Consider the following 13,527-nt stretch of genomic DNA (forward strand, 5'->3'; position numbering starts at 1 on the left):
CCCCCCCACCTTCACGCTAATTCACAAAGAAGGCTAATCTTACGTAAAGAGCCCTTCTGGACTTTTCTTACTAAACAGAACCAACATGACCAGTTACAAGGTGATGCGATCATATTGTTGCATAAACAGGGTCTTTTAGAATCCCTTTCTTGGAAAAAAAGAAGTCATGAAACTGATATGTAGTACCCAAGGTGAAAAACATAAACATTGCCAAGAACGTCCTTGATTCTTCACAAAAGACACACCAAAAGAGATGCCCCTCCCTATAGTCCCCACCTATACGTACACACATGGGCAACAGTTAGGTTACTAGTATCACCACACGAAATTGTGTGTACTAACATTGTAGGTATACCGTACACCATACATTACCACATGATTTTATTTCTTGATTCTAACCCCAACTCACGTGTGTAGAAGACTGTAAGTGCACAATACGCACACCGACTTACCTGTCAAAGTTGCTGTGTCTCTGATACTGTCCAAAACGCCTTTAACCTTCACAAACCCGGTGCTGTTATGAAAATAAAACAAGCGCTAGTCTCCAACACAACCCCTTCTCTGAGGAGATAGTCTGCTTTTGTAAAGGGGACGTAAGACAAGGAGCGAGTCCCATGTCAATTTGCATACCGTGTGGGGAAATGGTCCGACCTGTTTGCCGCTGGTAATAGGCGTCGATTTGTCGTCATGACGACGTCCACAGGTGTTTGTCTCTGTGTACGTTCACCTGTACGTCATAGCAGACGAATTTGACTCTGATGCTCTGTAAGTAATACCGTTCATCCATAAATCTACGTAATTATACCCTTGGGATTCTATGCTGACCTAGTGTAGTAAATATTTCCATTCATACGGACTGAAGTAGAACTGTGTCTACTTGAAGAAGGGGCGCCTCCGAGGATTCCGTCATTGTTCTCATTGTTTTTTCCCCGTCCCTCTCACAAATAGTCTAATTTGCATAACATGACACCCAGTGGCACTCCTACATCTACGTCACTTCAGGACTTCATATGTTGAGAGTTTGACGACGACTTCAGAAGTGTGTGAGACACGCCTACGTATTGGACAAGCTGCTACCCCCAAGTGGGAACAACGTTTTCATCGACCAACCAACATGGGCCAGAGGAAGTCTAAAATCGAGGCAAAGCCGGTCAACCCTAAACTCTTCCAACGTCTCTCCACTAGGAACTTGTTGTTTGACAACGTTGGAGAAGAGAAGTATTCGGACTATGATTTTCCCTTTGAGAACCTGGTGTTTGAGGGAGGTGGCACGCGGGGACTGGCATATGTTGGTGCCGTAAGGGTGAGTACTAGTACCCCGTCTTACATTTCACAAAACTATGTAGATGTCAGAACGATTAGCGTCAACAATACGGGCAGAATAGTAGTATCTAACTTAATTTAGTATCTCCACGTGTATTGTATGAAAGGAATGTAAGTCTAGAGTGTTGGGTACTCATACAAGAGATGGTATCATATCCAAAACAAACATATCGCTACGATGACAAATTTTCAGACAATTATGCAAATCATTGCCATCTGAGCGACCTGGCGGGCATAATTCTTTCCACCCACAATGTTTGGCGGCCCTGAAAATTGAAGGTGTCGAACTATGAAAACATAATTTATGATTGCGTGTGTAACACTAACCAAGGACAGTGTCCTTGCACAACCCTATGATTAAAATCCAACGTCTCGCTATGAAAAATTAATATTGTGGGCGTGTTTCAATGTTCTAGACCACTACGGTACATACATCTAAGTCAGCAAAAAAAATAGGCTAATAACTTTTACCTTGACACGTAAGGCTTTACAAAGTGAAGATAAATATAGTAGTCAATTATAGTCGTTTGAAACTAAATGACTAAAATAGGTAGTGACACATATAGTAACAGCCCCACCTAACACATCAATAGCAACCTCAAAATATTTGTAGCTATATTTTTCTTCAATTATTAATCGAATGGTTAATAATAGGTTTAAATAATAAATCTAGTACAACTGAACAGTGAGTTACATGGCAACTTCAGTTTCAATTGTTTAATTAATAAGGTGTGTTTAACACCATCTGTTGTCGAATATACAGAAAGGAGAAACACTCGCGTGATATTTCAAGCATCTATTATTAAAACACTTACCTCACATATAACAAAGGGGCGGAAACGCGTCTATGACAACATAACAATCACAAATTCACATGAACATAACCCTGAACTCCCTAGCGTATGCTTTATCAACATCTATATTGTACCTTGTTGCTGTAACGACGGCATAAGAATAACATGTGTGACTAGAACATTGTGTAAGATACCAAACGTAACAGTTGACCATATGGTGAAACACACACTATACCGTACTTACCGTAGACTGTAATCCTCTCACAGACACTTGATAGTGTGTTAGTGGAAGAAGTTTTCTTAGCAAGTCGCTCTAGACACTTGACATTGTGCTAGCATAGTAACCTTTTTACTATCCTTCATAACAACAGTTGGGAGTGTGGAGTCAGACGTTTTGTCTGGTTACTCAACGTTGACTTTGGCTCTCCTTTCACATAATAGACTCTACTAATAACACACGAGAAACTCTACACTACCAATGATTAAAGTCGCGGATGTTTTCTTTATTTACCACGTAGGGTATGGTCGCGATACAGGTTGGTAGTTAGTGGATAGAATTAAAAAAAAAAAAACTTCCCGTGGTAAATTCTCGGAAGTGCAATATTAGACTATTCACACCTACTTGTTTGATCTTAATTACGTCATAATTAGCTTAACACCACGTCCGCTTTAAGTGTTGATATACTTTAAGGAAGTTCTTTCTTGTATGGGAACCGTACGGATACTTAGGGACAATTTTTTATCCGAAATTTTGAGTAAAACTTTTTCTATGTTGCCAGAATTTCGCCAAATAGTAGCAGAGCGAGCATTTACTTAAAAGCTCAACGTAGACCTCTTAATTTGTTTACCCTAGCTGGGACAACTATGCCCTGTGTGCTCATGCACGCTTGACCAAATGTTATGCTCGACGAACCGAGTGTTTCGCAACAAAGTCTCTTTAAAAATGCAGTGTTCAAAGACACAAATTCTTCAAGTGCCAAGCCTCTGTGCCAATATATTTCTCTTTGCTATGGCGTGGTCTTTTGTTGGTTTAGATCTTGTCTTTGTGGATAAAGACCTTAGCGAGAAGTCAAGCCGAATCCTTTTGTTTGGTGAGAAAATGGTTGCCCTTGCAGCTTGAGACTCTATTTTCCTGTGACATGCTTTGTATACATGGAGGGTATAATCACGTCTAAAAGTGGTCCATAGTTATCCTTGCAACTACGGATTAAAAATGTCACATACTTAGGCATTAAAGGTGCAATTTCTGGGTGGCAAGACTGATTTTTTAAAGTCAATTTTCTGGTAATTCTTTTTATGTAGCGAGTTGAATCAACCCTATCCCATAGCATACTGATATCTGTGAGACAAAAATGCGACGATGCTGAGAAAAGGTCGCTTGTTTTGTATCGTAGGACGGTTCTAGCTAATTATGGGTGGTACCCAAAAATAAGGAGCTTGTTTGGGGGCTATTTCAACGCATAGAGTCTGAAATAAGGACGAAAATGTGCTAAAAATTGTAGTAGATGTCAATATCAGACAGAATTCTTCAGCCAGAATATTTCTTTTAGTTTTGCCACCCTAAAATTGCACTGGACGTATTTAAAAGCCTCCCCCCTCCAAGAAAAAGGGCGGTTTTACATTTCCAGTTCGGCCGCCTGGCATGACAGAATGTACCGCTGAAGTCACGGTGGCGAGGCGATCGTCTCACAACGACGCGACACAGACTATTACTAGTAATACAGAGGGTCTGTTATAGTCTACGAAGAAAGAAGCATATTGTCCCACACCGATACAGCCAAGAGAGCCACAAAAGACCAGTCATTTAGTCCAAAACCACCTTACGTTTATCATAACCACAAATTCGGTACCTGGGATTACATATTGCTATTTGGGGAGTAGACATTACTGTGACCAGCGACTGTGCTGGACTTCAAAGCCATATATTTTAAAGGACTGTTCGTGAACTCAAATCTTCTGACCGCTTGTCAATGTGCATGTGATAGTTTAAAGGCCACAAATCACTAAATTCCCATTGTTTTGAGCATCGCGCTTCTAGGATTGTGTAACAAATACAAGGCCATACAACGTAACACGGCACGACGTAAAACAGGAGTTGACAAAAGTGTGTATAGAAATACAGACATATCAGTTTCAAGGTTTTCACCAAAATTGTTTTCACAGCATGAGGCACAGAATTCGAAGGACAACTTTCTGCAGCGGAAGCCTCCTTAAGGCATGACCACAGCAGGGGTCTAGTATTCTTCCCGAAAAATTTTACATCTATAACTCTTTGATGCACTATTTCCTGCACATTTTCAAAGCCATGTTTTTCTTTTGCTATAGCTTCATTCTGAAGTCAATTTAAGAAGATTTAGAAGGGTTACAAGGTTCTCCCCAAAGGAAACACCCATACGCTGGTTGAAAGACAGTATAGGGGGTTAAATCGCAGAGTAGAGGGCCACTACACCCAGACAGCCTAGTAAGAACCCTGGATTTGCATCTTACAACAGAGCAAACCACGCAATGTTAAGACGTACAAAAAATAACGTAGCAAGAGTTACGTTCCAACTAAGAAAAGTAAAGATACGAGCGACAGAGCCAATATATGGTAAATAGCTCAAGATGTCACTGAGAAGGTTATTGACGGTATAAACAAGTTAACCTCGACTGTGTTTGTGGCCAAACTAGTCAGTCATAACACAACTGCTTTTGGATAAGCACAAAATGCAGAAAAACAGATTAGATTTCTCCGTTAGTTTTCAGTTACCATGGTACTATGATAAAGGCATCTGGACATTGACCGAACTTGTGTATAATAGTTTTAATATATTATACCTAATCGTAATGTGCGAAGTTCATTCAATATATTGCTTCGTCCAATTTGGTTGTCTTTTCAGACGTTATAAGAAATGGCGTAGATTATCTATGTTGATTATATACATCTTTATATCTGTAGATAATTATCAATTGTCATTGAGAAGGTTATTGACGGTATAAACAAGTCATCCTCGACTGTGTTTGTGGTCAAACCAGTCAGTCATAATGCTACTGCTTTTGGATAAGCAGAGAATGTAGAAAAATAGATTAGATTTCTCCGTTAGTTTTCAGTTACCATAGTGGTACTTAATCTTAAAGGCATCTCGTGAGTTATCACAAAATTATCACTGAAAACGTACATAATTTCAGTGATAATTTTGAATAATAGTCACAAAAACTATCAGTGATGATTTTTGTATGAATGATAATTTTAGATAATCTCACGATAATTTTTAGTGATTATTTTCATCATTTTACATAATCTTCAGGATAATCACTGATAATTTTCTGTCCTGTCCAGGTACTGGAAGAAGCGGGTGTTATGAGAAAAGTGAAGCGGTTCGCAGGAGCCAGCGCGGGCGCCATGATGGCCGCCATGTTAGCTCTCGGCTTCAACTCACAGGAGATCGAAGACTTCCTACAAGTCGACCTTAGCAAGGAAATACTAGGTAAGTACTAGTTTTATGCACAAAAGTATCATGATCTCTAGTAAACAATTATCTCAAGTATATATGAAACTACATGTAGAGTTCCACGACCTCATACCTTCGCCGAATAATGTTTGACGAATTTTTAAGAATTCTGAATGTTTCTCATAGTTTATGAAAACAAGATCCTCATTTGCATGGATTTTGTCAGTTGATGACCTCTACCTAGTGACAGTCTTATCTTAAAAGAGGGTTATTCTACATTATGCAAATGAGGTCCTGATTTGAATAAGTTAGGTTTAGTGAATTTGCCTTCACTTAACTATGGAATTATACCATTTCTTCATCAACTATACAACTAAACCTTCATTTGCATAACCAAGATCTGCCGATGTTCCTCTTTTCACAGCTGACAAAAGGTGATGGGATACAAGAATGCTGTCTGTTGTAATCTTTTTGTAGCCACTTTGTCATTTTCTTGGATCAGAAATGTTATCAATGCAGTGACGATTGATGCTCAAACATGTACATCAATACCTTTTTAGCTAAAGCACATATAAGTTTCCCCCCAACATGCCTTACTGAGCTCTTATGTCAGCATCTGAATTCAGACACCAGCTTACTGATTACTGCTTGCTTTTCAAGCGCCACCACTTTGCTCTCTTTTTGCTGTGAAGAAAGGGAGGAATTTGTATCAATTGCCACCTCCTGAGTGACATTTTGCGGTACAGTTGTAACCAATACACCCAATGGGTCACGTCTGATCAGTTCTTGCCGACATGTTACGGTTATCAGATTAACAATGAGGGGAGGGCAAAGAAAGAAAGTGGTGGGTTATTTGTGTTGACGTCGTTGTTTTGTTTTTGCATTGTGTTGAAGGCACTTAGTACCCGAGTGATGTTAAGACTATGCACACAAACATATAGGTAACCTTTAAAATATGCCCGGTGGAGGGAATTTCAAACATTGGGCGGGGTTGGTAGTCAATAGATGACATGAAAAATATGTGAGTGGGATGTTTAGAAAGTTGTGATCATCACTGTATACATGTTGTCAAGGGGATAGACGTTTGAATTCCGCGAGTGTCATATATTGTTCCCTGTCACAGTGACATGCAGTTTGACATAGAATATAGGCTTCCAAACGTCGTTTAACATTTAAGATGAATGAATGACCTTTATTGTACGCACATGTTTTAAGTTTAGGACACAACTAAAAACATACAGAGAACGTTACGTACATCCATTATCAAGTATCCATGATATACAACTAAGAGAATTCAACTTCTCGCTTCTTATGTAGCAACATAAAAAAGGAAGAACAGTTGCAATACCGCAAATACCGTTCTTCAAAGTAGGTGGAGTTGAGCAGTCTATAGGACCTTAGTTTGAAACTAAAGCGACGGTCACAACCCGCCGTACGTGCTTTTTGTCCGTACGTTTTTTGGGAGGCTGCGTCTGCTACGTTTTTTCTGAAAACGTGGGGAAGGAGTGGCATCGACGCACGTCACTTGCACGTCACTCGCACGGTTTCGCAAGGTGTAATAGTGTGGTCTGCACGCTACGTCTGGCCGTGAGCGGTTGCGTGCATCATACGTTGCGCAAGTGGTAAGTGAGTTGTACGTGCTTACAACGTACGACCTCTGTGCGATTGCAACTTTACCGTAAGGAGGCCGTACTCACACGTGCGTCTTTCGTACGGTACGTACGGGGCACGCGCGTCGCTCGTACTCGCACGCACGGTGGTGAATCCGTAGACCGCACGCAGAAAAGGTTTTACATGCACTTTAAGTTCTACGGCGTGTCTGCGTGCTCCCAAACCCGTAGGATTCCGTACGGAGGCGGTACCACGCACGGATGCCCTGCGTTTGTCCACGTTTTTGCACGTAGACAGCACGCAGAAGCACGTACGGCGGGTTGTGACCGTCGCTTAACGGAAGATGTCTTTTCGTTTCAGATCACTCCTGTGGCTACTGTAGTCTTCTCCCGAACATACTGAAAGGATACGGATGGAATCCTGGGCACGGGCTGATGGCGTGGTTTGGGAAAATGTTACAAGAACACACCGGGAACCCTGACCTGACGTTTTTAGATGTAAGTATCATCTTTGTTTTACATTAAAGGGGCATTATGTAACATTTTCGAACAAAATATTGAAAAATTTTATTTAAAAATCTTCCTGTGATTGTAATTTACTTCCAACTTTCAACATATTTGTGTATCTCATATTTCTGACATTTATATGGTTGGTACTAAAACAGCCCACACGAGGCACACTCAATTTGTGGTACCACCACAAACTACCATAATGTAAACAAACTGACAGCTTTTCGTGCTTCCAGCGTTTTTTTTGCACTTCCTGAATGGCATTTATTTGCAATGGCAAAGGGTTGATTATATTTCAGTCATACCATGGTGTGGCTGAAATATTTGTTATTTCAGCCCATTTTGTTTCACATAACCATATTGCCATCTGTGTTGCCGTCAGATGTACAAGATGTTCGGTGTGGAGTTGTGTATCGTCGTCACGAACGTGAATCAGATGGCTGAGGAGTACTGTCACGCCAAGACCACACCCGACATGCCGATCAGACTCGCCATCAGAATGTCTATGTCATTACCAGGTAAACTCTCTTCTGTTGTATTAGCCATAAACTTGATTATTGGGTGAATGAAGATATTTATGTTTACCGAAGGAAAACATATTGTTTTTGCTACGTTTCCTCTTCTTCCGTTCCAAACACTGACCTCCGACCTGGCCAATGACCTGATTTGTTGACGTCTCAACATAGTAACAGTTGTTGGGTTACAAAATGTTGCAATTTCATAGTAGGAGGGATTTATACTTCTGTCTGACCATATATATGAATGTGTTTGAGTAAGAATTAACAGAGCAGACCATATGTGAAGGTAAACATTATGTATTTGCTTTGCAAATGTTATCTTTCTAGTTTGTTGTATAATTCCACAAACGTGGTTAACTCATTAATGAATCAAAAGATTTGTGTTGCAACCTAAAGTTTTAAATCATCATTTGACCAATCGCTTGTGCCATTTAGGTATATTCCAGGCGGTTGAACACAAGCACAAAGACTACAGCTACCAAGACTACTACATAGACGGCGGCCTGTTGGTCAACTATCCCATTCACTGCTTCGACGGTAAGACAATTTTATACATTTTCTACACGTTACATCTTTGTTGACACAAGCCATGAGTACAGTACAGAACTTGCCATCATGTCAAAATACATGTTTTAATTTAAATCTTTTTGGGGAAAAAATCCATTTACTTGTATGTCAATAGGTTAGTAAGTACATTTTTGCCTAAAAGTAGATCTAATAAAAGGGTTCTAATCTTAGGCGTGGTTAAGAACAATTGTTTGAACCCCGTGGGAATGATGTAGTTGTATAAGAACATCGACGACGTACGAGAGGACGTTGACCTCTGCAGCTGGGGCGGAAATGGCCAACAGAATCTTCATTTTAAAAAGAATAAATAAATAAACCAGTTACAGTTATACGATTAGCCATTTCGGAAATGGCACAATATTATATGGTTCCTAGTAGATCATTTGGAGTGCTTATGATATATAGGATTTTAATTACACTATCTATAATCACTCGTTGGGAGCGGCACAATTATTGTCACGGTATGAATTGTCGCCATAGAGATGCTTGTAAACAGTGCAGAAAGCATCCCAATTACAATAGAGTTAACTTTTATCAACCTTAGCTTCGGGCTGTGGTATCAAAACGCCATCAATCAGTGTGTGAGGGTTAAGGGATAATTACACAGGCTTAGTTACACAAGCTGACTTTAGATCTGGGTGCAATGACCTGCCTACAGCCCGACTGGAACGTACAATAAGGATTTACTAGAAGCCCCGTCTCCCTTGTCTATGCCCTATTTATTGTGCAATGTATGAACAAGATTTACATGGTACAACGTATACGTATTGGAAAAGCTATTGAACAAAGTACAGAAAAAGTATACAGTAAACGTTAACTCTTGAGTGAGTGCATAAGTGCATGAGTGAGTGAGTGAGTGAGTGAGTGAGTGAGTGAGTGAGTGAGTGGGTGAGTGAGTGAGTGAGTGAATGAGAGTGAATGAGAGAGTGAATGAGTGAGTGAATGGGTGAGTGATTGATTGAGTGAGAGCGAATGAGTGAGTGAATGAGTGAGTGAGTGAATGAGTGCGTGAATGAGTGAGTGACTGAGTGAGTGGGTGACTGAGTGAGTGAGTGAATGAGTGAGTGAATGAGTGAGTGATTACTAAAACAACAAGGGCTAACATAATTCTTTGATATATCGTTACAATAGAATGAGGCTAATCATTTGTTCTGTAGTATTTCTAATAATAAGTACAAGTCTATAACAGTCATTAATTTCATCACAAGTCATTAATATCATCAGAACTTATATGGCCATTAATTTTTTGGTCCACTGTTCTGTAGGTTGGTGGCTGTCCATGGACAACAAGGATGCCTTCATCAATAGGCTATTCCCGCTGGACAAACTCGCTCAACTTTTCGAGAAGACAGAAAGATTCGGAACGCACAACCCGAAGTCACTGGGGATGGTCTTGGTAAGTGAATTGTTCTGTCAACAATGATATCAATTATAGTACAATGGTTATGTTTTGATTAAAGGCACCCAATGCAGTTAGGACTTGGAAATCCGATTTTTCCAAGTCAATAGTCTTGTCATATATGTACATACAGAGTTTAAACCACACTATCCCAATATATATTGACCCTCTTAGAGCAAGAATACTCAAATTTCTGACGGAAAATGGTTACTGGAAGGGCCCTGGGCTGATTGTTATAAAATAATAGACTTATCATGGGCCTTGTTTCTGCAGTTTTAAATGTACAAAGTATGAAATACTAATTGAAATGTGCTAATGTGGGACAGTATGTACATACTTCTAACTTGACTTCCTTTTCTTTGTTTCAGTTCAGTACGTTTGATGTGGAGTTTATGCACACAGAACTGTCCAAGAGGTTAGGCGACAAAAAGCCAGTCAGACCGAAAACAAAACTCTCAAAGTAAGGCATGATATCATATCATGATTGACTATCTATCTATCTATCTATCTATCTATCTATCTATCTATCTATCTATCTATCTATCTATCTATCTATCTATCTATCTATCTATCTATCTATCTATCTATCTATCTATCTATCTATCTATCTATCTATCTATCTATCTATCTATCTATCTATCTCTATCTATCTAAAGTTTCATCTATCTTTCTATCTCTCCATATATCTATCTAATAGTTTTCATAGAAACTATTGAGTAGATGGGTTTATGTGTAATTGCTATATGTCATTCCCTTAACACTTCATGTATCTATATATTTCTAACACAGACAACGTACGAAGAAGCAGCACGAAATGAACGAGGCAGCGCGGAACCACGACATCGTGCACAGGGCAGTCAACAACTTCCTCACCGTGCTGGCAGAGAATAACACCAACCGGGATGACAAGATAGAGATGAGGGAACTGGAACAAGTCTTCAAGAAGGTATTGTCTCAAGGCGGATTTTATGAAAAATATTTTATGTTTATTACGTTTACCAAAGGAAAACATGTTGTTAAGTTTTGCTCAGTTTCCTCTTCTTCTTCTCCAAACACTAACCTCTGACCTGGCCAATGACCTGATTTGTTGACGCCTGTCACCATGGTAACTGGTGTTGGGTTACATCATGTTGCAATTTCATAGCAGGAGGGATTTAGACTCCTGTCTGACCATTTTTATGTTCAAACTAACAATAAACAATATATCGTGCTTGTGTTTGTGTTTGTGTTTATTGGTTCGCATATATTTAATAACAATAAAATGAACATAATACTGACAGTAAAATAAAATGCTGGGGAAAGATATGAAGCCATAGTGGCTTGTCTGGGATCTTTCCCCGACAAAATTAATTAACAACTGAAATAATGCTAACAAATCAAATGATAATAATAAATAACAATAGGTAATTAATAAATTTGATCAATATGATCAAAATGATAATAGTAACAAAACAAATAGTAACATGAATAACAAAAGTGATTGCTAAATAACGCTGATTAGAAATGATATGTTAAAAACTATAACTTTAACGTTAACAGAACTTTAACTGCAATACAGACATTGGCAGAATTGAAGCAATTACTCAAGAAAATAAATGAATTTTAAAGAGAAACGGAAATTCAAACTTATACAGATGAAATCAAAGTAATAAGAAATCAAATGTCGGTGGGAAAGAAAAGTAGGTGATTTTTAAGATTTCGTTTAAAGCTAATTATTGATGTTAAACATTTTAGGTGGAGCGGGAGATTATTCCAAGTTGTTATACATTTATATTTTACACTCATTTGGGCTACGGACGTTCTAACTAGGGGGATATGGAAATGGGCACTTTGTCGAGTTTGGTAAGTATGAAAATGGGAATTAAGATTTGTTTGAATTCCTTTTGTAAGTAAAGGTAAAAAATCGTGTACGTTGCTCTAACACCTCATATGATGTCATGTCAACGTTTATGGCACAACGATTGCATCAGGTACAATGTATGGCAAATAACATGGATTATCACCCCATGGTTACAGATGAGCCAGCCGGGTGCTCGCTTCACACAAGAGGACGCTGCAGTTCTGTTCGGAGACAGCGTGGATCCTATTGAAGTATTCGCCGGTCTGGACAAAGATAACAGCGGCTATGTAAGTTAAACTTTGAATTTTTACCTTCGCCAAGAAGATTATTATATTTTCCGTAGCGTTTGTGTACAGTTTAGCACGATAACTCAAGAAGCTTTGGATGGATTATTATGTTGGTAGGCAGGTAGGTCTTGATGAGACTTGGAAAAGATTACATTTTGGGCCCCCTGGCGGCTTGTTATGGTACATCAGTACTTTTGATGTCTCATGAGCTGGACAATAGTTTGGGCCCCCTTGCAGCTTGTTCTGTAACTGCAGGACAGTTCGTTTGAAAATCTTCGAGCGAGGATAACTCAAGAACCAGTGAAAGGGTTGTCGTCATTTTTATTACGTAGGTAGCTTATATGATGCTTGACACAAACATTATGCAAATCAGGACGTAATTTGCATAGTTAATGAGTATGACTATACTTTCTTTGTTACATATGAGTTTTGTTCTGTCAATCCTCAGATCACACACCAGGAACTGGTGGCGTTCTTGGAAGAGAGAGGGTTTAACTTCTTCACACAGTTCCTGGGGTACAAGCGGCGGCCCATCAACTCACTAGGCGGCTTCCTGGAGACCATCATAGAGGCTGTCATGATCTACATCAAGAGAGTCTACATCGGGGTGAGTTTCACATCTTATATTTTTGTCCGAGAAAAAGTAGATATCTAGGTGTAAATTAAATGCCATTGTGAATAGGAGGTGAAGAGTGCAATACAAATTTATCTACAATTGAATACATGGGCATGTCGTCTACACAGTGATATCATTTCCCCTGCAGTCTTCTAAATGAAGAAAATATGTCAATATTGTAGAAGATAATTGATAAGAAAGGAGAGGGTAATTTTATTGTGCACAACGAGAGAAATATCATATGTATACAATATTAATTTCCTAGTTTTAGATATTAGATAGCAAAGTAAAATTCATATTCCCCATGCAACTAGATGAACCATATATTGTAAGCTCCACCTGTTCTTACACCCACACTTTATATTGATGACAGGAAAAAGATGTGCACCGAACAATCGGCATAGACACGGACTATCTCCCGGGTACCGACTGGAAGATGGAATCAGATGATAAAAAGTTTCTAATTTCGGTAAGTCTGGAATAAAATATAACATAAAATACATACATTATAACTACTATTTGCGTTCACTTCCAACTACTAACATTTGCCATAACTGTGTGCCTTCGATCCTCTGTGGTGTACGTGACATCAGGCCACAGTTCGCTGTTTTCGCAACACAGAAACGATGCCT

General features: G+C 39.2%; 2 protein-coding genes across 2 annotated transcripts in view; one reads left to right on the plus strand and one right to left on the minus strand.

Annotated features, from left to right (window-relative positions):
- LOC109474550 (arachidonate 5-lipoxygenase-like) overlaps positions 1–534 on the minus strand; it is a 12,444-nt gene extending 11,910 nt beyond the window's left edge. Inside the window, exon 1 of the mRNA XM_019774881.1 lies at positions 453–534. The gene's annotated coding sequence lies outside the window, so the exon portion shown is untranslated. The remainder of the gene's footprint in view (positions 1–452) is intronic.
- Positions 535–1,056: 522 nt separating this feature from the next.
- Positions 1,057–13,527, plus strand: part of LOC109474633 (arachidonate 5-lipoxygenase-like) — a 33,662-nt gene continuing 21,191 nt past the window's right edge. The window contains exons 1-11 of the mRNA XM_019774982.1: positions 1,057–1,303; positions 5,437–5,584; positions 7,520–7,656; positions 8,051–8,186; positions 8,622–8,723; positions 10,019–10,149; positions 10,521–10,612; positions 10,942–11,098; positions 12,169–12,279; positions 12,728–12,886; positions 13,269–13,364. Of these exons, the coding sequence (XP_019630541.1) occupies positions 1,115–1,303; positions 5,437–5,584; positions 7,520–7,656; positions 8,051–8,186; positions 8,622–8,723; positions 10,019–10,149; positions 10,521–10,612; positions 10,942–11,098; positions 12,169–12,279; positions 12,728–12,886; positions 13,269–13,364 (1,458 nt within the window). The 5' untranslated portion in view covers positions 1,057–1,114. The remainder of the gene's footprint in view (positions 1,304–5,436; positions 5,585–7,519; positions 7,657–8,050; positions 8,187–8,621; positions 8,724–10,018; positions 10,150–10,520; positions 10,613–10,941; positions 11,099–12,168; positions 12,280–12,727; positions 12,887–13,268; positions 13,365–13,527) is intronic.

The sequence above is a fragment of the Branchiostoma belcheri genome, unplaced genomic scaffold (assembly GCF_001625305.1).
Source record: "Branchiostoma belcheri isolate BF01 breed outbred unplaced genomic scaffold, Haploidv18h27 scaffold31, whole genome shotgun sequence".
NCBI lineage: Eukaryota > Metazoa > Chordata > Leptocardii > Amphioxiformes > Branchiostomatidae > Branchiostoma > Branchiostoma belcheri.